The sequence below is a fragment of the Salvia miltiorrhiza genome, chromosome 7, assembly GCF_028751815.1.
Source record: "Salvia miltiorrhiza cultivar Shanhuang (shh) chromosome 7, IMPLAD_Smil_shh, whole genome shotgun sequence".
Classification (NCBI taxonomy): domain Eukaryota; kingdom Viridiplantae; phylum Streptophyta; class Magnoliopsida; order Lamiales; family Lamiaceae; genus Salvia; species Salvia miltiorrhiza.
The window spans coordinates 13,652,442-13,678,367 of record NC_080393.1 but is presented as its reverse complement, the minus strand read 5'-3'; the positions used below and the strand labels follow the sequence as shown (position 1 = coordinate 13,678,367).

At 36.7% G+C, this 25,926-nt stretch overlaps 3 protein-coding genes across 3 annotated transcripts; 1 reads left to right on the top strand and 2 right to left on the bottom strand.

Annotated features, from left to right (window-relative positions):
• The first annotated feature begins 7,648 nt into the window (after positions 1 to 7,648).
• LOC130995333 (rho GTPase-activating protein 2-like) lies at positions 7,649 to 10,403 on the top strand. Its single transcript, XM_057920580.1, has 4 exons — positions 7,649 to 8,184; positions 9,011 to 9,131; positions 9,257 to 9,607; positions 9,691 to 10,403. The coding sequence occupies exons 1-4, from the start codon at positions 7,886 to 7,888 to the stop codon at positions 10,162 to 10,164; spliced, it is 1,245 nt and encodes a 414-aa protein (XP_057776563.1). The 5' UTR covers positions 7,649 to 7,885; the 3' UTR covers positions 10,165 to 10,403.
• A 3,709-nt stretch (positions 10,404 to 14,112) lies between these two features.
• On the bottom strand, positions 14,113 to 18,091 carry LOC130995332 (U-box domain-containing protein 4). Its single transcript, XM_057920579.1, has 2 exons — positions 16,623 to 18,091; positions 14,113 to 14,679 (listed from the first exon to the last, which is right to left on the bottom strand). The coding sequence occupies exons 1-2, from the start codon at positions 17,607 to 17,609 to the stop codon at positions 14,614 to 14,616; spliced, it is 1,053 nt and encodes a 350-aa protein (XP_057776562.1). The 5' UTR covers positions 17,610 to 18,091; the 3' UTR covers positions 14,113 to 14,613.
• Positions 18,092 to 20,044: 1,953 nt separating this feature from the next.
• On the bottom strand, positions 20,045 to 25,787 carry LOC130995331 (WD repeat-containing protein ATCSA-1-like). The gene is made up of 9 exons (XM_057920578.1): positions 25,449 to 25,787; positions 24,290 to 24,550; positions 24,048 to 24,207; positions 22,697 to 22,875; positions 21,925 to 22,153; positions 21,145 to 21,299; positions 20,970 to 21,059; positions 20,562 to 20,633; positions 20,045 to 20,485 (listed from the first exon to the last, which is right to left on the bottom strand). The coding sequence occupies exons 1-9, from the start codon at positions 25,596 to 25,598 to the stop codon at positions 20,429 to 20,431; spliced, it is 1,353 nt and encodes a 450-aa protein (XP_057776561.1). The 5' UTR covers positions 25,599 to 25,787; the 3' UTR covers positions 20,045 to 20,428.
• Between the last annotated feature and the right edge of the window lie 139 nt (positions 25,788 to 25,926).

Below are 25,926 nucleotides of genomic sequence, written 5' to 3'. Positions count from 1 at the left end.
TGTGTAAGCATTTGGACATGGCATGCTTTTGACGCTGTTTGATCCCCACAAACTTCCCCTACTCTTCCCCCCTCGATGGGGAATTTCATTTTCAAGTGAAACATGGAGATCACTGCCCTGAACGCCGTCAAGGCAGGCCGTCCCAATATGACATTGTACGCGGGTTTGGTCAAATCCACAACTAGAAATCGTACCATCCTTGCTCAGCTGCTAGCGGCTGCACTACCAAGGATTAATGGCAACTCCACATAACCTAACGGCATGACCATCTCTCCCCCGAACCCAAACAAAAGGGCATTCGTTGGCTCAATCTTTACTTCAATTCCCATGTTTTGAAGGCATTCCTTGTACAAGATATTTACGGCACTACCCGAGTCAACAAAGATACGGTGAACCATGCAACCTGCTATGTCCGCCATGATGACCAGGGCGTCATCATGCGGGTACATTAGTGTACGTATATCCTCTGCTCCAAAAGTGATCGCCGGCTCCTCTGCCGCACTCGTAATTTCCATGACCTGTTTGTGGTAATATCCTGACTTTACTGCTCTGACGACTTGTTTTTAGCCCGATTTGATGTGTGCGTCCCATTCTCTCCACAAATCATATGCACTTCCCTTCTGTATGGTGGAGGAGGGGCTTGCCTCTCTGCCCCCTCTCTGCGATTATCCCGATTGTCATCAGGCCTACGATCTCTGTTGTTCCCCTGCTCTTGTCATTGATCCAGGTTATTTCTCTGATCCCTCTGATCCCGCTGATCCCGCTGATCCCTCTGATCCCTTTGATCTTTCTGATCATTCCGCCTCTGGCCCTCATTTCCTCTGTCAATGAACTGGTCGAGATATCCCTGGCGCACCAATAACTCCAATTGGTGCTTAAGATGTCCGCAATATTTTGTGTAATGTCCAAAAGAATTGTGATACTCACATAACTTGTTATTAGACCCCTCCTGGGGCGGCCCATTCCGATAGGTTCCCGGTGCCCGAAAGAACGGTTGGTCTTTTATCAAATGGAAGATTTCATCTTGTGGTTTATTCAAGGGCGTGTACTCAGTAAACCGCGTAACCTCATTCACAGTGCGTTGTTGATGGGACGACATTCCTCCCTGGGGTGGCAGTACCCTCAGAGGCAATCCTCTGAATGGGGCTCTTTCTTGATGTCTTTGTCTCTCGGGTGCTTCCTCGGCCTTTTTGACTTTATGTTTATCATTTTCCACTTTTCTTGCCATCTTGGCGTCCTCTAACTGTAAGTAACCTGGCAACCTTGCCATAATATCATCGAAATCCCTTGCTGGTCGGATTTGCAATTCGTCAAAGAAGATCCCCGGCCTGAGTCCTCGAACATATGCGCAATTTTTGATTTGTGATTCTGCCTCTGGTACTTCCAGAGCGGCAAGATTAAACCTTGCTGTGTACTCCCGCAATGTCTCACCCTGATCCTGCTTGATGTCCATCGGTGAGAGAGCTGACTTCCCTACCCTCCGTGAGCTCACAAACTGTCGTAGGAAACGAGTCTGTAAATCTTCAAAAGAGTAAATAGAATTCGGGGGAAGCGTCCCAAACCATAGCTGAGCTGGTCCGGTAAGAGTAGTTGAGAAGATACGGCACTTGATGCTCTCAGTGTACATATGCAGCGTAACCAACCCTTCAAACCGATTGAGGTGCACCTCCGGATCGGTAGTGCCATCATAATCTAGCGAGATGGGCTTGTAGCTTCTAGGTAAAGTGTCTGCCAAAATATCGTCAGAGAAAGGACTACGGTTGTTGATAGGATGAAACCTTGAAGTCTTAGCCCTCTTGTCTTCCTTATATCTTCCCTGCTCCCTTCTGTCCCTTGGTATGTCCCGGTCATGACGTTTGTGAGCCCGGTGCCCTGGCCTGCCAGAGGAAAACTCCAGCTCCATTTCTTCTACTCTTTCGGTGTACTGTGATTTTTCCGGGCTGTGAGACTTCTCTGCTCTGTAGGATCGCTCAGATCTCTGTTCCTTGTCTTCCCTCCGGGATTTCTCCCTCAGCGATTCTTCCAGATTCTCAAGTTGATGTTTCAATTGTGACACTTGCTTTTTCAACCGTGCCTTCTCCTTCGGTCTCTCTTCCTCAAACACAAGGGAGACGGATTGACTGTCAGACTCGTCAACCCGTTCTCTCCTGACAACACTGTTGAGCCTAACACGGCTCCCCTCTGGTATAGCTAGTTCTCTGTCAGCAGCATCCCCTTGCATTTCTCCAGGCATCACAGCCTGTTTGTTGATTGCCAGTATGTTTGCCTCCTGGGCAGCGGGAGGTGGGGCCTCAGTGCCCTGCGGATTGGTTGCTCCAACCGGGGTAGCCACAGTAGGAATGACAGACATCATCGGAGTTCCCAGTGCCTGCCGCATGTTGGCGTAGCTGAGCAAGGCCATCATTTGCTCTGCCAGCCCAAAATTAATCGATCCTCCTCCAGACGCGGGGGCCAGACTTGGCAGATCAGAACCCGGTGTTACCAAAGCAAACCTCTGGGCGTTGACATTCAACCCTGTTGTCGGCGTGGCTGAAATAGCCTGAAAACCCGATGGCACAGTGAAAGTGGGGTTACCCTGAAGGCCAGTGAACAATGAGGTAGGCACCTCAGTAGTGACAGCAGCAGAATCAAACTCCTTCTCCAAGTTCCGGTGAGCATCGGAGGATCCCATGGTACCTGCATATAAACAAAGTGAGAGAAAAATCCTATCGACGAAAGCATAAATCCTCCGTTTACGGATTTAAATCCCGATATAAGAGATCCAATAAGAAATCCCGGATACCGGTACGGAGACCGTTAAAAAAAATTCCCCTCGAAGTAACTCTATGCACTGAGAAATAAACCTAGGGCATAGATTGAAAAAACAGAACCCGCATAACGGAGTTTTCCCCGGTGAACCCGCATTAAGATCCGACGGAAAAAACAGAGCATCAAGAAAACCAAAACAACCATCAAAAGGCTTGTCAGCGCAATACGTTAGAAATGATATATAAATAAGAGCTATGTAAGGAAACGAACATCACAACCCAAGATTAATACAATCATGCCCTATAATAATCACAAGACCTACAACCAACAAAATTATCATGGCAATCAGCCAAATTAGCAGCATAATGCGTTAATCCAAGCATAAAATGAAGACTAGTCGAAGATGGTGAAACACAAATCAATAATTATTCTTCTGGAATGAAAATCACCCGCAAATCAATAACATAAGCCTAATTGTAGCAGGGACATAGTACTAATCGGCATATTATCTGTGCAAGGCCCGTAAATCTACGACACCGAACCAGGATAATCGGCAACAAAGTAACGACCGACATATTGTTGGTGCAAAACCCATAGATCCACCACAAAAACCCAAAATAACAAGAACAGAGCATCATTCCATAATCTAATGATAAAACGGCAATTAACCATAGAAAACGTGGAAAACATTGATAAGCATCACCCATAAACGAAAAATTCCCACCGATCAGCAACACAAGCTAAATCACTAATAAAATAAAGTATTAACTAACATTCTACCGAAGCAAAAACCCACAAATCACCAGCAAAAGCCCAATATAAGCAAAAACAGAACAATATTCCACAATTCCCCAACACAATCGTCAGATTTATAAATAAAACCCCCATTTTATGAAGAAACCTCTCATTCGTGAACACTTGAACCGATTGAACGGTAAATAAACATAAATTCCCCCACAATTCACTGTTCGTGACTCTCACCACCTTTTCCCATGCATCGAACACATAAATAGACATAGATCGCAACAGATTAACAGCATATTAGCCCGACAAATGCAATAAACTAACTAAAATCGTCTGGGTGCCCGAATTATCGGCGTAAATAGTACCGACGCACGCAAATCCGATTGGAATTTCAGATCTGCGTACGCCGGCGACCATAACCTCACATCTTAACTCAGTAGCCTTCCCACAGACGGCGCCAGTTGGTGTTTCACGAAACCAACACCTAAACTACAAAGCTGAAATCGTAAACTATACCTAGTAGAGGTGATCGGAAAGAATAAAGTAAATGATTGGAGAACTTGGTGCGAGAGAGAAAATAGCTGTTGTATTCGAAAAACAAGAGATATCGTAGTTACAATGCACGAGTGTGGAGCCTATTTATAAACTACATAGAGGGGTAAAATGGTAAATTCGCCTGTAACGCATGCGCCTTGCATGATCGAAGGATAAAATAGTAATTTCATCTTTACGCGGGGCTCTCCCGCGTTTTCTGTGACTTCTCTGGCGTGGGTGACATCTCTGGCGAAAGTGACTTCTCTGGCGTGGGTGACATCTCTGGCGAGGGTGGCTTCTCTGGTATGGGTGACTTCTCTGACTCTGATGACTTCTCTGGTGAGGGTGATTCTTCTGGTTCGTATCCTTTCCCTACTCTGCACATATTACTCCTCATCAGGGAGGGTGTTAGGATTATTTAATTTTTGCCACGTTGAAGAAAGCCCAGTAAACGCTAATTTAATATGGCCGGAAAATTACGCTGGACGAACATTGCTATCAATTAAAACGTCGTTAAATTTTTTGCTACAATTAAAAAAATTGTCAAAAAACCAGATTTTGGTATCAACTCAGGTATTTTAATGCAATTTGCCCTATTACTTTTAGACACAAAAAATTAAAAAATATATGTATATGTTGACCTAGCGGTAGATCATTAATGCTCAAGACCTAAGATCCATTATTAATAACATTTTAAATAATTAATTTTTTTTATTGAAAATAATACTCCCTCCGTCCCATTAGTAGTGTCCCACTTTTCTTTTTGGGTTGTCTCATTAGTAGTGTCTCATTCCCTTTATGACAATATTCTCTCTCTCTATACCTAATATTTAAATAATTTCCACCAATCCACTTTATCTACTTTCTACACACTCTTTAATCTACGTGCCCAAAAGAAATGAGACACTACTAATGGGATGTAGGGAGTATAAAATATTATTAATGGAATGTTTCAATATAATAATTGAGATATTACTAATGAGACAGAAAGAATATATTTTAAATTTCTTTATTTTACTTGTGTAATATATATATATATATATATAATTAATGTATAAAATGAGTTGGTGAAATATATTTAAAATTTATTTTAAGTGAGTTTGTATACAAAGTGAGTTGGAATCCATTATTAATAACATTTTAAACAATTAATTTTTCATTGAAAATAATATAAAATTTTATTAATGAAAAATTTTAATATAATAATTGAGACATTATTAATAAGACAAAAATAATATATTTTAACTCACTTCTTCTTTACGTCGGGAAATTTCGCCACTTGGAGATCTCGAAAGGGACTACTTAAACCTACAATTAAACTTTTATATGCAAACACCATTATGAACCCTTGATTTTAATTATATGTATGGTTACGAACTTGCGATCAATTCAGTTTTTTTATTATGTTTAGCGTGTAGATAAAGTTGATGATTAATAATGTCATTTACTTTTGATATTTATTTCAACTTTAATTTTCTAGTATATGTTAAAATCTAAAATTTTCCGTGGATTGCACAAGACACATAGTATAAATATTAAATATTCATTTGCCCAGTTATATAGATTGATTGAAATTTACACAATAATTAAAAAAATTATTGAAAATAAAAATATAAAAGTAAATTTTCTATTATGCCCATATTTATTATTTAATGATAAATTAAAATTGAAATTAATTAAAGAATTAAATAGAGATATGTTAATAAATTAGTGGAAAAACATTACTTCCTCCACCCCTCAAATATATCTTTAAGGGAGAGTGACACGCGTTTTTATAAAAGTTAATTGTGTAGTTAATGAGTTATTAATAAGTCCCATAAAAAGTGAAGATCGTAAGAGTAATTGTTATTGTTAGTGAAATTGTTTCCAAAAATAAGGTATGAAGATATTTTGTGGACAAACCAAAATGAAAAGAAAGGAAAATATTTGAGGACAAAGGGAGTACATCTTTTATGAAAATAAGCCTATATATTTAGGACATCTAAAATAAAAATATACATATATAAATGAGACAAAAGGAATAGATTTTTTTGGGATAAAGTTTTAAGAGCTATAATATAGTAAATGGGACGGAGGGAGTATATTTTTTGGGTCAAGATTTTAAGGGTGGTAGTATATTCACTCCGTTCACGAAAAAGAGTCAAACTTATCCATTTTATTTGTCTATAAAAAAAAGTTTCATTTAACCTTTTGAAATATTACATCATATATTTTCTCTTATATTTAACTATAAATTGTACTTTTATTCTATTTTTCAACTAATAATGTACTTATTGTACTAACACCATTCCTATAAATTATCTTTATTACATCAACAATTTTATTAAAAGTCGTGTGTATTTTTAAACGGATATCTATTTCATGGACTAACGGAGTACTAATTATTTTAAGGACAAGATTTTTAGGGCTCAATGTCAACTCTATGGGGAGTCTAAATTGTCTGGTCTAACCTCGAATTTTGTTTGAATACCCGATAAATGTATTCCAAATTTTCATTTTCAAGAATTTAGTTTAGGCATCAATCAAGCAATGCCAATTTCGATTAATAGTCGTAGTTAGAATTCACGTCATCAAATTTGTACACTTGATTAACCACGCAGATATAAAAGTACCATTTATGCTACACACTTTAGAATTGAGATGAGATTTGTCAACCAAAACCCTCTCTAAAATGAAGAAAGTCAACAGTAATACACCATAAAGAAACCAGAAAGGAAACTGTCTGATAATTCTAACGAAATCAGGTCACCAAACTAACCACAATGACAAAGATAGCTCAACACTTGCATCTGTCTCAACTTTTCAGTCCTTATTTTAATATAGATATACTTATAATTTAAATCTTTCAGCAAATTAGACTCAACCTTCAAAATATTTAAACATATATTGATCTTTTAATCTGTTGCAAATTCATCAATTCTATATTATTTTTGCACAAGTCTGAAGCTCAAATTTAAACATTTATCTAATAGTATTGAAATTCAAAATTGATTTGAGTATTTTTTTTTTATGCTCGTTTTCTTCTTTGTCTTTCAATCTCATCATCTAATATCTGAAACTACAACTCGAACCATCAAAAAGCTTGAACTCTATCTTGTCAATTTCTAACTCAATACTCAAATAATGTCCAACGACATTGACAAAAAGAAGGTAAAACCCAGAAAATGAGCATCAAAAGCCTTTAATCAATTTGAATTTTGACGTTGGAAGAATGTTTAAATCTTGGTTCCAAATTTGTGCAAAAATAGGACAAAAGAATTTATAGTAAATTGAAAGATTGAGACACGGTTAAAATGCTTTAAAAATCAGTCCAATTTGCAATAAGGTCCAAAATTTAATACTCCCACCGTCCCATTATAAGTGAGACATTTTTCTTGGACACATTATTTTTAAAAAAATGTATTTTGTGTGTAGGTGAAAAAATGAAAAAAATATTTAAAGGGTAAAACTTGTATCCCGAAAAGGAAAGAGGCTTACTTACGGTGGGACACTCAAAATAGAAGGAGTCTCATTTATAGTGGGATGGAGGGAGTATTTAAATTTCAATTATCTTTTTTATTATCTCCATAAAAATGGTTGAGCAGTATTAAATAAGGTGAGATACTATTTATAATAGAAGATCTCGTTTTATGTAATTTCCTAATTTTTTTAACAACAAGAAGTAGGAGTATTAATTAATTAAGAATATAATAGTATAGGCGAAGAGATAACTTTTCCGAAACATAAATACTTTCCGAAAGAGAGAATTCCGAAGTGGTGATATCAAAATTTGAAATTTATGCCGTTTGAATAAAGTAATCAACTTTTCAATCTCCAAGGCCCTCTTTTCTTGAATGCAACTCAGAGTGAGAGAGGGAGGATGGTGACAAGGGGTGGAGGGAGGAGCTTAGAATCCGGTGCGGCGGAGGATGAGGAGAAGCAGCAACAGCTGTCTTACTTGCACTCCATTTTATCTGCTTTGAGAAAATCCATGGTGTCAACGTGCCGCGTCGCTGAGCAAGATGAAGAAGAGGTGATCTCAGCCGTCCATCACATGGAAATCGGGTGGCCCACAAACGTCAAGCACATAACTCATGTCACTTTCGATAGATTCCATGGCTTTCTCGGATTGCCTCTTGAATTTGAGGTCGAGATTCCGTGTAAAGCTCCTAGTGCTAGGTATGCTCTCTCTCTCTCTGTCTCTCTTTGTGGTATCTGGTATGTTAAAGAAGTTGAAAAATATCTAAGCTTTATTGGTGTAAAATTAAATAGAGCTGTTTTAACTGTCACCTCCTTTTTTGGCCTCGTTCCTGCAGGATTTGTAAAAGAGATAGCTTTGTTGCTTTTTCTTGCTGGAATTTTGTATCAAGTAAATGTAAATGCTAAAGAAATGAAAACAAAACAATAGTACTACTAAAAGTAAAAGTGATACTTAATTTGTTGCTTTTTCATGCTGGGATTTTGTATGAAAGTGATACAGAATCGGAAACTAACAATAATCCCAATTAAAGTGGAGTTCATTGAAAGTAAAGATGTCTTCCTTGCTTTTGTTTGCAACTTGCAACACAGTTTAGATCTGATCCATTATCAAATTATGCTTTAATCTTTACTGGTTTATATGTATTTGTACAAAATCAATTCTTGCACATTGGGAGTTTCAAGCATATACTTAGACCTGAGAAACTGTGATTTTTCAGTATTCAATTAAATAAAGTCAGTCAACTTTGAGTTGAGAATATTTTTTACAGCTTCCAAAGTCTTCTTAGTCACATGGAGATTTATTCCCGGTATTGATATTCATGTCGGTGCTCTCGAATTTATGGATATCGATATATAGAGGTTAATATGATGTTCACTTTGGCTTTATCATTTCTATTTTACTATCATTTATGGATATTGATATTGATTGAAAGATAGATAGTTGAGTATGATCTCCCACTTCACTTCTACTAGATTTGATCACAATTTTGCTGCTATATCTTCAATAATCTACTTGATGTTGCAGTGTCAGCGTGTGTGGCGTTTCGGCTGATTCAATGAAGTGGTCTTATGACGCGAGATGCAACAGTGTCCCGACTATTCTGCTGCTAATGCAGGAGAAGTTATATGCACTAGGTGGTCTAAAGGTGATCATGACTTTGAATCTCTTTGCATTTTTGTACATATAAACATGTTGAGTATTTCACTACACCACTTTGGCTGCAATGATTCAAGCTCCTCTCGTCTAAATTTTGCTTGAATGTCGCGACAGGCAGAAGGGATATTCCGGATAAATCCAGAGAACAGCAAAGAGGGGCATGTGAGAGAGCACCTCAACAAGGGCATCGTGCCCGATGAAATTGATGTCCATTGTTTGGCAAGCCTGATCAAGGCATGGTTCCGGGAGCTTCCATCCGGTGTCCTTGATGGCCTCTCGCCTCAGCAGGTCTTGCAGTGTGAAGCAGAGGATGATTGTGTCGAGCTACTTAAGCAGCTTAGGCCGACTGAGAGCTGTCTCCTGGGATGGGCCATTGATCTCATGGCAGACGTCGTTGAGAATGAGGATTCAAACAAGATGAGCGCAAGAAACATTGCCATGGTCTTTGCTCCCAACATGACTAAGGTGAGTTGATTCAATCATTCAAACACCACACCTTCTCACTGATTTTTGTATTTCAAGAATCATAACAAGGTTTCTTTTTGTAGATGTCTGATCCATTGACAGCTCTGATGCATGCTGTTCAAGTAACCAACTTGCTGAGGACATTGATCGTTAGAAGAGTACGAGAGCGTGGGGAGACGGACGGGGCTGCCTCCCCTCGTTCCTCGAAAACACGCAAGAATCTTGATGATCAAATTGAGTGTAACTCCGCAGATCTAGCCTCTGACGATGAATATGAATACGAATCGGATTCATTGAGTGACATCGAGTACTGCTTCTCGAGACAGCTAGATGAGCAGGACAGCGCTAAAGATGGCTTCCGCAAACAGCTTGAGAGGATTCTGTGCAGAGATCAGTCAAGCCCCATTAGTGGCTCGGCCTTGCAGGCGGATTCGGGTGTCTCGTTTTCTGAGAGCCGAATAGGGAGTTCTAGCACTAGCACGAGCGATGATGAATGCTCAAGATCAAGATCAAGATTGAGATCAACAGCCAAGAATTCGCGGTTTTACCTGCACTAACCCGGTGCATCTCATCGACTAAGTGTTTGTTTTGGATGTGGATTGTTTGTAACCTTCATAGTAAGTTTGTATAGTTTCAATTTGCAGGAAACAAGAGAGAGCTAAGCAGTTAAGAGTTAGTTGGTAGGTGTAGGATCTTGGTGATTGTGTGTGAAGTGAACTGCCTTTGTGAGCTACTAAACATTAGTGGATCAGCCCAACTTATTAATGATAAGAATAGTATTTAACTTGTGCCGAAATTCGATCATCTTTCACATCATACATTATCGTATAACTCTGGTTTATCCTTTTCTCTCTCTCTACGCCTTTTCTTAACCAGTATTGGAAAATACATATTCTTGGTTGATTGTGATCTCTCGTTCAATGCATAAGCCAATAGGAAGCAACATTTTTTATGTCATCAAGCCATTCCTTTTATAGGTATATTAGCGTATAAATATACCAAGTTTGGGCTTTTTTTTTTGTAAATATTTATAGATTCTCTTTTACTTTGAATTTACTCTTCTTTAAAGAATACTAGCTGCCAATTAAATTGTGTTACTTCTGGGGCTCGTCTGGTATCTAATAATTAGGTGTATAATATATCTATAATATTTTAATATTTTATTTAGTATGAAACACGCAATTTTTTTATAAATCAAAAGTAAAAAAATATTCATTTCAAAAAAAAATATGTGATTCCTTTTATATATATATATAGATTTGTATGATTTTGATACCACCTAAGGAGGTAGTATGTGTAATACAAATTATAACTATAACTTTATACTCCCTCCGTCTTGTGGTGCATCACTTTTGGTGGCATAGATTTATTCAATGTTAGATGAGTGTATTGAGAGTTGAATAAGTTATTCACTTTATTACGAGTAAAAAAAGGAGTTAGTGGTGGAATAGTATCCAAAAATGACAAATGCACTCTTATGGAATGGAGTGAGTATAATTTTAATACCAAATAGATTATATATTACATATATTTTAATATATTTTATCAAACATAATATTAATATACTTATACCGCGTACTAAACGAGCATTTAGAGTATTATCTAAAATATTAGTTTTCATATACACATCATATGGCATATAGTAAAACATATCTTAGTCAGCATCTTATTCTTTTACCTACTAACACTATTGCATACCATGCTAATGTTTATAATTTAAGGAATAATTTCTAGAATATCGAAATTTTACTTGGTTTTGTTCTCTAAACTTTGTTAGATTTGAAACTTTATTAAATTAATTTTTGGAAGCTCTCCAGAGAAAAAATATCTGAACTTTATTTTTTTTGAGGCGGAAAAAACATCTAAACTGTGGTCTCTAAACTTTGTCAATTTGAAAGTTCTCTGGAGAAAAGTGAAAAAGATGAAGAAGTTCGAAACACAATCCATTTAGTTTCAGTGGCGGAGCCAAGCCCCTAAAGACAGGGGGGCAAAGCATGATAAAAGAAAGTTTTAAATAACTTCTACAAAAATTATATAATAAAATATAATTGCAATAATACCCTACGATTATTCATATTTTGAAAGCGACGTACTATCAGCTCATTGTCAATAGCCTCAAAAATTTCTTTTTCAATATAAGTAATTAAACAATCATTCTCTCAACGATCACCCATTCAATTTCGAAGCCGATTTTTAACAATCTTAATGACAGAAAAAGCTTTTTCTGTTGTTGCAGTTGTTACAGGTAAAATAAATACAAGTTTAATAAGCTTATACACCAATTGAAAATACGGTAATTCAAAAAAAGTCTTTTCATAAAACTTGTGGAGAAAGGTGAATATAATTTCTCTTTCCTCTATCTTTTTTTTACTCTCTCGGTCTCTCCAATTAATATGTAAGGTATGTGACAAAAAGAAGGAATAATTTTTTTTATCAAACTCCACGTTATAGTTAGTTGTTGCCCCTTTTTTCTCAAAGTTTGGTGGGCCCCTTTTTTCTCAAAGTTTGGTGGGGCAAATATATATATATATATATATATATATATATATATATATTTGTAATTATATGTATATTAAGTATACTTAAAAAAAGTTTAGGAGGGGCAATTGCCTCACTAAGTTATAGTGTGGCTCCGCCACTGTTTAGTTTGTAATTTTGATCTTTTTTATTTGTAAAAGTTGAATACCCCTTGTACTCTTCATTTTTATCTAGGAGATTCGATTCATAACCCTCACTTTACTTTTTATAATAGCCCCATATTTAAATATAAGATAAATTTCTAATTATTATTTTAGATAATAACTATAAAGAGTAAAATGAGAATTATGAATGGAGTCACCCTTTCTTCTTGACCTTTCGAAAAAAAAAAAAAACAATCCATAAATGCGATGAAACAGCCCAATATCATAAATAAAACCAAGAATGACAATGGCCCATATTTATCGTATATGTAAGTCAAAAATTTTACAATGTAACCCTAACTCTTAATAATTGAAGTAAAATAATAAATACTAGCTACTTTTATTCATGAAATTTAACTTTTATCTTTCGTTATTTCTATTATTTTATTATTAAGTATAAGGCTTTTCTTATTTAGGAATACTTGTTTTCCACATATATGAATGTGTTCGTGTTCGTGTTAGTGGAAATGAAACACACCATTAATTTAAGTTATGCGTTAAGAACCACGAGATTGTTTAATAACCTACTTTTTGAAAGAGAAGGGAATAAGTTATGCTTTGCGTGTTGAACTACAACCAAAAATTACTATATGCTCTCCCTTATTGAAGATAAAGATAAAGTATACTAATGCTTTAATTTATTTATTACTTAATTTTGTCAAAAGGGTTTTAATGGGATTTCTTTTTTCTCTTTTTAATATATGGAAGATATTAAGTGGCCACATATAATGTCGAAAACCATTCACATATATGATTCTAATTTTAGTAATGGATGGTGGCAGCAAGACATAGATCTGTTTTCCCCTCGAATCCGATCATAAAGGAGTTCTAATCATCATGGTAATTACAACATTAGGAGCTTATTAATCAATAGATTGCTAGGCGAGTGTCGAATGTGCCAAGAAAATCCCTATCTTTTTTATCTACAAAAGTTTATGCTCCTTTTTATCCTATAATCTTTAGCTAGAGCTGTAAATATGTTACTATATCTAACTTAATAAAAGTTGGTGCTTCGGATCAATAAATAATTGTTTACAATAATATATCTAATGAAATGGTTTTAACTCTAACATGAGCCAACTTTCTAGTGCCACATTATGTAGAATAATCACATATGACTTTTTTAATTCGATAGATATGGAAATTAATTAAATAAGGTTGACAACGTTGATTGGTTTGATATTTGTCAATTAAAACAATTCATAGAATAACGCCTCACTTGTCTTTTTCTTCGTTGAAGAGCTATCCACTTTACACTGCATAATCATAGTTTCTGCAATGGATTGAGAAGGCAAATGCATAATTCACTAGCGTTTCTCCTAATTAACCTAATGCAAAAGAGGTACAAGACTTAATAAAAAGATTTGCAATTTTAGAAAATCAAACCGTACCAATCAATGCATCTAACTGTAATTTTGAGGGAATGAGATTCAATGTACCATATTTTAAGTCCCACTTCGTGTCCCACTTTTAATTTTACTTATTTTCTTATATATTTTTTCTTCAAATTCAATTTTATATACTTTAGTTTAATTTTGTGATTATTAACTAGGATTTATTCCATCAAATTAGAGTATATAATTATTTTTTATTATTTAATTTCACTTTTATTAGCTAATAATTGATTGATAAATTCAAAGTCATGGTATATATTTTTTTAAAAAATTTAATTTTTTAAAATAAAATTTAAGTATAATTCATAGTATTATAATAAATTTTATTTTTATAAAAAATATTTTAAAAATAATAGATATAAGAATGTGACATAGTGGTACACATAAAATAATACTAGATATTTTTACTCTTTATAAAATTGTGAGCCGATTTCCATATGATTTGTAAGTCGTTGGATCTCCGAATTTTTGTACTCAACCCTAATATCTAGCTAGTACAAAGCATTGACCTCAATAGATGGACAAAACTTTTACAACCAAGAATAAAGAAGATAAAGGTTTTGGAGCATATCAACAATTAAATACAAAATCTCTGAAAGTATAAAGAGAGAAGATATTGGGTTTTACATTAAAAGAGAAAACTTACACTCAAAACCAAAAAAGCCAAACCAAAGCGTATTGGAATAGAAGATTTTGTTTATATGAGTATTTTTTTTTTTTTTTGAGTTTGAAGAAGATCAAAATCGAAGGCAAATTTACATGACAAGTCACAGCAGCATTGGATATTTACAGTTATGACCCGGCCCTATCTCTTTGCTTTGATATGTATGGGTTTGTTTATCACTCTATTTTGTCCTTTAGTGGAAAATTCCAAGTGGGTGTTTTGTCAGGGTATGGGTATCATCATGTGGGAGTGCACGAAAGCAACACATCATATGTCCCTCGCAGCGCCGTTTGTGGATCTTGGCTGCCGTAGAAGCTCAATCAGTGCTTCCGCCTACAACATTCAATTCAATTTCTTCAAATCTCATCCAACATTCAATACATACCTAATTTCTTATTTGCTTCCACCTCACTATGCACACCCAAACCAGCCCTTAATCTCACCCATAACATATATTCCACATCAACCCCACTCATATCCGGACTCATAACTCGTTTGGATTAGGTCGGGTCGGGTCAAACCCAAGTCCAACCAAGGTCCAACCCGCACGCATAGTAAGGTGAGTGTGGCTCAATTCTAAATATTACCACCTCTTAGTTGAGATATGTATTACAAAATATAATTATACCAAATATTAATTAATTTATCAATAGATCAAACTACCATAATTTTATATTCCTATCGTAAATTGACAAACTAAACTATCATTGTTACCATAATTCTAATTCAATCTCACTAAACATACTAATAAAATTTTATACTTGCAATACAAAACATCTCAGTTTAAAACACATCAAGAATAAATCTTAGTATATAGAAAAGCTTCAAACCTATATTATATAGTAATGGAAAAGATGAATGCAACATTTTTAACTGTCACTTTTGGACTCTAATGAATTCACCACTTCAATATTATCCAACTGTAACATAATAACTGAATACATATGACGTCAAAATAGAAATCCAAGAACAAATCAGCTAAACTGAAAATCAAGCCAACGCCTACTTTTCAAGAAAAGCAACAAGCCGCGTTCGTGGTTTCAGAACAAACGACTAACAAATTATTTTGTTTTTTCGGCCACTTGTGTCAGTCAATATGAGGCTATACACGTAGGTCTTGTTGATATCATCAAAACTATTCAAAACAGTTGCAAAGCTACGCGGTAAATTAACAAACTAGCTACCAAAATATTAGTCATACATCCTACATCACCTCTGTCATCATATATCATAGTAGTATATGTCAACTTATTTCAATTATGCACACACTTCTATTGCAAAGTATCTAAAGAAATCATCCCATCTAGAAACATACAAATAAGAGTGAGATTAATTTAATCAAATACAAGGAGGGCTGTCGGATTAGGCTTAAACTCTACACGCTAAACGCAATTATTGGTCTAAGATTTGCTGATCGTCCCTCTCCAACAAACCTTCATAAACTAATCCTACCTAAATCCCTACTAAGCACCACACTTTCTTATTAGCATAAAACAAATAAATAATGCTTCAGTGTCAACTTTTATTAACAATTGATTATTATTGGGTGATGCCAACTTGGAAGTGATTCTTCGTATCATCAAACATTTACAAACTAACAACCAATAGCTAATTTGTTAAAATTATTTTAACCAATTATTAATCAGACCACATTCAACACCATTACAGTCCCATTTAATATCCTAAGATCATTAATTGACAACCCACCAGAGCAGACATAATATTCTAATGGTGATAATTCATTCCCAAAATGCAGTCAACTTTATATTATAAATCTTGATAGATAATTGGGCAACAGACTGGATTTATCAATTGCTAAGTCACATTGTGTGCATCGTGGTAACTATGCACGAAAATTATCGAAGGAGCAAATGTGTGAAATTAGGGATAATAGCCCGTAAATTACCGAGTTTTGGCCATTTTGCACTCTACAAAATTATTCTACATGTAAATGACCCCTAATTGATGCTCACATAGCCACCTTGGATTTTCAGAACAGAGCATCAATTTGGAACCTCAGATTAAGTATAGGTATACATTATCATTTTGTGGGATGTAAAACTAGAATTTGGTTAAAATTCATTAATATGCAGGTTATTATTCCTAAAGTTTATATAAAATTTATTTTTATTTTTTATTTGAGGGGGAGTAACATTTTACTATTATGAACAATTATTGTGATCCATACCCACCACGTGTAAATTAGATAAAATGATAAACATCATAAATAAGGGGTGATAGTGAAATAGATTAATGAAAGTGAATTTATATTTTACCTTTTGTTTGGCGCGAGTGGTCCCGGTCTGCGAGAGAGCCACCAGGGGGGGAATGGCTCCTTCGCGGGCCACCATAGTACGGTAGGCCAAGCAGTCCTCGCACAACTGCAACAGTATGGCGACGGCGATCTCCTTCTGGCGCTGCGTCCCCACCTCCACAATCTCCACCAGCACGGGTATGCCGCCCTCGTCCACCAGCGCCGCCCGCGCCTCCGGCACCGACATCAGCAGGCTCAACACGAACGCCGACTTGTCCACCATGTTCGACCCCAAATCCGACATGAGCTCCACCAAGGGTTTCAAAATCCCCGCCTGCACCGCCCTGATCTTGTTCTCCTTGACCGTGCACAGCGAGTAGAGCGCTGTGCACGCGTCTTTCATCCCGCGGAAGTTGCCGCTCTCCAACAGGTTCACCAGCGGCGGAATCGCGCCGGACCGCCCGATCGCGACCTTGTTCTCCTCGATTTGCGATAGCCGGAGGAGCGCACAGGCGGCGTTCTCCCTGGCAGTGGAGGTGCCGGCCTTGAGGGCGCGGACCAGCGGCTTGATCGCGCCGGAGTAGGCGATCTCCTCCTTGTTCTCGTCGCACAGCGAGAGGTTCAGAACCGCCGTGACGCCGTACTCCTGCAGCTGCAGATCGTTGGACGAGATTATCGAAATCAGCGGCTTGATCGCTCCGGCCCTCGCTATTTTGATCCGGTTCTCCGGTTTATTCTTTGCCATGAGACGCAATTCCATGGCGGCCTGCTTCTGCTCGTCGATGTTGTCGGAATCGAGGGCGGAGACGAGCTGCGAGATGAGCTCGTCGGAATTGTCGGAGGCGCAGGAGAGGAAGAGGCGGCGGCTCTGCGACGACGCCGTGGGGAACTCGCCGGATCTGTCGCTGTTGCAGTCGCTGAAGGCGGAGGAGGAGGAGTCGTTGAGGCTGATATCGCTGAACTTGCGCCCCATGTAGGTGAAGCTCGATTTCACTGAATCGGAATCCATGGTTTGATCAATCCGCGATCATTTCCGGGAAATCGGGAGCCGATGGATTGACTAATTTCGATTTTTCTTTTTAGTTTCCTTTTGGGGGAAAGGAAGTAGAGGCTGAGGAAATTGGGGAGGGAAAACGACGGCGTTTTGGGACGGGAGGAAGGGTGAGACTTGAGAGTGAATAAATTGAGGAGTGAGAAAGAAGGGAAGAATATAAATGGAGAGGGGCGGGGGAAGAAGGTGCCACGTGGATAGCCGTACAGAATCCCAATCGCGACAGCACGTGTGAGGTGTCTCAGCTTTTAACGCGTGCGGGGAAGGTTCGGCATTCCATACATTACACTCCCTTTACTTTTTTTTCTTTTTATCTCTATTTACCCTTTCTTTAGGACTAGTTTTTTATGGATTCATTGCAGATTTATGAAAAGAAATCACTCATTTTGCGATTTTAATACAGATTTGTCAAACCTTCAAGTTATGTCATAAATTTTTTAAATAAATACTGATCATGTGATAATTGACTTGTTAAACGTAATACTACTAATCAAATTAAAAATATGGAGACACTGAAGTGCAATCCAACATCGCCAACTTATACCATCTCAATTCTTCGGTGCTCAATAAAAATTGCGGGTATTAATTTTGTAGACAAATAAAAAACATGACATCATTTTGACATTTTAAATATTGTGATAAAATTTAATGTAGAAATTAACAAGTAATCCTCTTTTTGTAAGTTGAGATTAAGCTAGACGCCAAAGAATATGAAAAAGAGGCAGAAACAAATTTATTGGGGAATTATGTTTATGCTCGCCGGAGACAATGTTTGGAGGAAAAAGAATAAAAATGCAGGTGAGATTGAGGCGTCTGGTGAGGTGAGACAATAGCTCGTTTTAATTAATATGACATCATTGTAAAATTGCATTTATTTCCAATCATTCTTCTAATGTGAAGGCGATGCCACGTGGCGTGTCATCTCTCTCACTCGAAATCTTTGCAATCAACCACTGCCATATCTACTAATTACTCATTCAATGATTCAATTATATTTTACGACCACCGCAAACTTCCTATTCATTGGGAACCTCGATTGGCTGGCTTTGAACAAATTTAACCAAACTGCAATTGCTTATATATCAAATTAAATTTCGTGCTGAGTGATGAAATCAATATCAATATAACAAGATAATCACTTGAAGTTGTAAAGGGAATTTGTAAAGTTGACACTATCTCATGATGGAAAATTTGGAAATTAACTGACAATCTATTACTGGGAAAATACAGGATGATGGCGTGGGCTTGGTTAGATATAGCAAAAATTCTCATATGTGGTAATCTACAAATTCACATACTCTAATAAGACATTTATAAATATTTTATCTCAAATGCAATAATCGTACCATGCAGATGTTCTCTAAACATAAAACTATTTGAAATTTTAAGATCTTCTACTTAGGCTGCGTTTACTTTCATAGATAAATTTATCCAAGAAAAATGATGGATAACAAAAATTTATGTCTTTAAATGTCTTCTTTCTTTACCCACATTTTACACAAAAGAGAAGTTCATCATTTTTCCTTTCTTATTTTCACTTCAAGGATGTATAGTATTATCCCTCTATTTTTAGGTGGATAATTATCCACATTTGAAATGAAAATAAGGAAGGAAAAATACTTTTGTGTCAAATGTTTGAAAAGAAAAGAGACATTTAAAGTCATAAATTTTTGTTATTCATCTTTTTCTATGGATAAATTTATCCATCAAAGTAAACGCAGTCTTAGTGTAACGAACGCAGGACATCTAGAGTTTACTATCCTAATCTCTATTTAACTGAACACTATGATTGTTGTAGTTCACAGATATGGATTGGGCATCAAATGCTCATGCTTATAAAGGGATTGATTCATACCACTCAACTCAACCACTGGACCATCTTAACGGGGCAGTCGGGTCTCGTTTTTATCAATGGAACTTGATGCTCGTACAAACAAACAAACAATTTTGAAAAAACCGAGATTTTTTCGAATTATTTCAGTCAGTAGTTTCTCTAAAAAATTCGGAAATTAAAAGTTTTATCTTTCAAAGAAATTATGAGAATCTAATATCTGTTCACTACGTTAATGAAGTTGTTGTGCCGATTTTAGAAATTCGGTGGTCCAAGTAGACCCAACAAGAATTAAAAAAAAAAAGTTATAAATTCTTTAAGGTTATATAGAGAGCATGAAAAACATTTAGAATCCTTTAAATTTGAAACCCACTGAGCCTACATTGATTGGAAATTTGTCTAATATGTATTGTACTTGTACTTGTTGGGTGTATCATAAATGTGTAGTGGGCGTGTGTGGTGTTGGCATGCGTGGATTATTGTGTGAAGAAGATTCAACAAAATTGGCTAACATATATAGCAATAGTCTTAATTTCCAATGATTTGAGTGGAGCATCTTGAGTGGTCCCAAATTCAGCTGTAACATCCCTCAATTCAAAGTTCAAACACAAATTGTTTTCCAACACATGAATGTCAACGTGGGTTTTTCATCGTACAATATTATTTGCCACATCGCATTAGAACTTCCATTTCCACATTGTACAGACGACATCATAGGTAAACCTAGAAATATCATGTTCAGACATTCGATCATATCCAGATTAAAAAACATCCCAAGAACAACGAGAAGCACGAAAGGGGAACAAGTTTCTTGGACCTATTTTACACGGCAGACGTTGATTGTTTAACTTGCATATTCTATTATATCCACCTTCCCTGCTGCAGTTATACTAGACGGTGCATCGAGTAGAACGAAAATATTGACTGACCTTGAAATATGAAAACCTTAATCACTCCAGTTATCCTGGTCACTGGTTGCAGCCTCTCCATTCTTCAATTCATCCTGCATTTTTGACATGAAGTATGGTTCAAGCTGCAGTCTGCATCCGTTAGGTAAACAATCAGTTTCAAAAGCTTACCTCCTCATTGGAAATGGATTTGGGTGGAGACCAGACAAGAATTTGCCTATCATTACCACCAGTATACAACTCCTATATGAAATAGAACCAATTGATTAGTCACCTGAAAGATAAAACTGTGCTGGAAAGTTTCCCGACTAATCGCAATCAAAAAGATCCCCTCCCGCTAATTGTACTTGTAAAAAAATGGTCTGTACGGGAAATCATATTATTATCTCCCGTCTAGCTTGTTTATCATGCTGGCCCACTTGGTTATTGCCCATTAACAACCGAAATAAATGGCAAGGTCATGCAAATAAGTACAATAGTGTTTACATCTTTACCAATGAAACATAGATCTAATGGCATATATGCCTAGTCCTTATGCAACATGAGGAAGGCAAAGGTGGGAGAGAGAGAGAGAGGGACCTGATCTTGTGCATTATACCAGCAGCAGTTGACATTTTCATAGTGGCCGCGAAACGCGCACTTTGTTTGGCCAGACCAAATATCAAAGACCTAAGAGATTGAGAAAATAAGTGCACTGAGGATCAAATATTTAAAACGATTGTGATATGTGAAAGTAAATAGAGAAAGTGTATACTTTCACAGTGGTCATGCAAGGAACAAAAGAAAGAGCTGAATCTTGGGATACAGCCATCTGTATGGCCTTGCTACTTTGTAAGCGTGCAGTTTCAAAGTTCACAAGTGTATTGCAGCCAGACTCTATATCCCACAATCTCAACCTTGAATCAGAACCTGTTAGTCGAAAGATTATAACTAATTCAATGTTTTTGAATAAACAATGGTGAAATGATGTCATAGTCAGAATTACTTTCGACCAGAGCAAAAGCATGTGGACATTCTGAAAAGGAAACACTCTCAATTCTAGATTCTAGAACCACTGACAGAAGGAATACTCCCAAGCCTATATAATTGTGACAACTACTGTAAAGGAATTCTCAACTTGAAAAACCTAACTTCCTGTGACAGCATTACAGGATGAGGAGAGCAACCAATAGTTTTCTTGTTCTTCCATGTCGAAATTGGTTTAAAAGCACATGTAAGAACAGGTCCAAGAGCTATATATTTCTATAGACCATGTGAGAGTCAGATCCAATGAAAGATAACTGATGATCATAACCATCACATAACAAACAACTCAATACTTTTTCATGTCTAAAGACATGTGGAAAAGGGAAGGAAAAAGGAATATGATATCCCGGACGAATAAAAATTGGCAAATACTTCTCATCTCAAGTGTTCTAAACAAGAAAGTAGTTATCCAAAATGAGTTCACAGAATGTTTCAGAACAAAGACAAACCATGAAGCTGGGAAGGACAATAAACAATAAATATTTCTTCAATATGTAGCAAATTCAACCTGCACTTAGGAGATACATGCCATCTTCAGTCACCTTTAATCCAGTTACTACACCATAATGGGCAGTGGCACGATCATGGCTAGACAGCATTCCAGGATGTGATCTCTGCTTTGTACTTTTCATTTGACTAGGAACCCTACCGACACCATGGGGCTTTAAAGTGTTGCCATTAGTTGATTTTCTTTGAGGTGGTCGGGCTTTTGCAGAACTCTGATATATTGATGATTTCTGCAGAAGATTCCATAAGATTATACTAACATGCGATATTAGTAGTCTATTTGTGCAACATTTTAATGCCCATGCGAGCATGTGATACCAAGTACCCATTGCCTAAGGTTGCTTATTAGTAGTCTATTTGTGCAACATTTTAATGCCTGTGATACCAAGACCCCATGCGAGCATGTGACACCAAGTACCCATGGCAAGGTACAAACAGAAGTACAGAAACCAAGGCAAAAGAAGGTGGACTTGTACTTTGTTCCACTCTATCTACATGTCAATCACCAGCTTGAGGTTCCTTTTCATCAATATAAGTCCTAAATATCATAATTAAATTTCTACATCATGCTGTTGTCCTATTAAAAGGAAAAAACTTGGATACAGGTTATTGCAATTTTCAATAGAAAACTTCTAATTCTTCAGAATCACAGTAATAAAAACAAATCATGAGATGAAAATGCTACTATGTTACAAGCTAATATTTGAGGAGGCGATACAAAGAGTATAACTTATACATCAATTTAAAAGTGATGAATCACAGGAAACTGGAACCTTATTTGTTGTTGCACACGCAAGGAGAGGTGGACGTCTTCCGAGCTGGGAATGTGATTGGTCCAAAACACGAAAACACCCAGCCCGTCTGATGTCCCAAAAACGTATTGCACCATCACATCCTCCAGTGACCAATACCCACTCACTAGAAGTGGACCACTCCATCGACATTACTCCATCTGTCAAAAAAATCAAGTGATATTAACGAAGATATAGTACATTGTAGTACAAACATGCATTTGAACTATTAAGAGTGGCTGAGAAATAAAATGACTTTCCTACATTCCATTTGGAGGTAGTGTGAGCAATAGTAATATGTTGTGTTAATAATGGAATAAAGGCAGACACCAAGAGAGGTATTAATCTTATGCGAAGTGAATGGATTAATAATGGAACAAAGGCAGACACCAAGAGAGGTATTAATCTTATGAGAAGTGAATGGAGTAGATAAAAAATATATTAGTTCAAAGAGAGAGATTACCCCTACTAGAGTAAAGAAAAGGCTGGATGATGTCTAGTAATAGGTCAAATAAATATTATTCAGACAGTATATTAGGACAAGGAAATATACGAGGACAAAATAAAAGGAGAGAAAATGAGAGAACATATTTAAAACATGTTAACTCAGATCTATTAACTGCAAAATATCCTTGCCCTGCAAATAAATCCAAACACCAAACCTAGGTCTACTTGTCCACTTTGCAACTTTCATAAACTAAGAACCATAATTACTTTGCCAGATAACACTAAAATAGTTGAAATGTATCGAATAAAAAATATCTTAATGGGTAATACCATTTAAAGCTTGTAATGTTGAAAAGTTGCTAACTTATGTCTTAAGTAACTTAACGCATGGTTATCACTTAAACCAACATCATAATGAAAAATCGTTTAAATGCTGTTTTACTTGATTTTACACAGGAGTTCTTGAATTTGTTACTTCATCAATTATGAATGGTATATGTTGCTCAATTTATGTGTGCTTACGTGTGCCTCAACTAAGCATTGTAATATAGTCAGATCATTTATTTAATAATTGAAAAAAAGAAATCATCATGGTCAAGTTTTGATCATTAAGGATATTGCAAACTAAAGCAAAATCCATACTCTATGTATCGATGCAACCGTCCATTTCAAAGTTACAGAGTGAATAAGAAATTTAAAATGGCGATTTCGAGGGACAAGGACATCGTATAAACCTTTTTAAGTCATTGTAAGTTACAATAAGATATTCTTGTTTTTGTTAGAAGAGAAGGGTACTAAAGTTGAGTACTGACGAGCAGACTACAACAAGAGGCATAAATGAATTAACTTCATGCAATGCAAAGATAGTCTACCACTATCATCATACCACGATGACCAGACAAAGTGTGAGCAAATGCACCAGAAGCCATATCACACAATCGAACTTGAACATCTTCAGTTCCAGCAGCAATTAACATGTGAGATCTTGCTATTGAAGACATAGCATTTCTATAAACCTTTCCTGGCATTTTAAAATTCATTACAACCTGCAAAAGATAATTTTACAAATGTAAACTTGTAGAAAATGAAATATTAGAAATTAAAGCAGATAGTGGGAAAATATCTTACTTGTTGAGTATTAGTATCCCAAACATTGATATGATGGTCATAAGAACCAGTAACAAACAACCCTGTGTCAATTGGATACCAGATGGCAGAGGATATGGCATATTTATGCCCATGCTCATGCTGCTTGTTGATGACAAACAACGACTTGTGCTTTGAAATTCGGCCACGGCCCTCATGATCTGTTGCTCGCTGAACATCATAAACCGCAACAGTTGCATCTGATGCACCAGCCAGTAGATATCGACCCTCTGTCAAATCAACCTGATCTTGAGATCATAACGATCCCAGACAACCTCTTTTTAACATTATATTGCAATTAATAAACATGTTTTTGACTGAATGGATAACAACACAAATGCATTATGTGTACTGAAACAGGAAGCTCGAGCTAAAATACAAGTGAGAGCTCAACTTGATAAAAAAATAAACTAGGCAGTTACTGTTCCACCAATAACTCTTTATTTTCCTCCAAACTTCACAGTCCGACATCTTTTCAGTGAAAAAAATATCAACTTGCAAACTTAAATTGATAAAGTCACCTATGCGGAAAAGAGATCAAGAAAAGCGTGTCAGACTTAGGAAATAACTTTTGGCAAGAAGTTGGCTTATAAGTCCCAACTAACAATGCTAACATCCTCAATATGTACTCCATACCCGTATAGTGTCTCATGCCGTAAAAACACACATATCAAGAAAGTGGCCAATTACTCTTACTACCCTTAATTATTGCATTGAAACTGAAAAGGTAAAAAAATTGTATTGATGACAAGGGTAAAATGGGAAGTTTGGAAACTTCTACCATGAAAGTCTCAAATGGGACACTTCCCCGGGGCAAGATTCATTTCCAAATAAGATTCTCATGGTACATAACAATCATCATTACTCTTAATCCTAAACACGGTACAATTTTCATTACTGCAAACACACAGAGGCACAAAATTCAGCATCCGCTGCCTACATAACTAGCTGCAGAGAGACAATTAACCTCCCCCCGGGCGTGCACACACAAACAAATACATATATATTCGGGGGAAGACGTAGTTTCTAAAATAAAGAAGGAAATCAGAACCGCCACAACATAAATGCAGCAGAATCGACGAGGTTGAATACCAAACAACAGGAAAATAATTTCATAAAAGAAACTAAAAGGGAAGAGGACCTGAAGTGAGTTGACTGAGCCGCGATGAGCGGAGACGAATTCCTTGGAATTGGAGAGCTGAATGGACGAAATCCTAGATTTGAAAATGCGACTGCTGAACAAATTAGGGCGAAGGTTCCCGAACTCTCTCTCTCTAGTCTCCTTCCACATCGTCCTCGCATCTTTGATCTCTCTCCTCCCGCACCCCACTCCGATCGCTCCGCCTCCGCCTCCGATTCTCAACTCAATTGCTTAACACAAGTGAAGGACGAGTGAATTGGGATTTTCCTCTATTGTTTTTGCTTTTCGTTATTATTATCTCAAAAATCTTGAGCAAACTATTCTCTTCTACTCTGCAAATAAAATCCAAAAATGTTTTATTTTTAAGTGCGTGGGGTATCGCACGAGTGGCACGCGTCAGATCGGGCCGCCCGGGCCGGGCCGGTATTTTATTATCGGGCTGCCGGAAAAAGATCAACGAGTAATCTGACTTATTTTT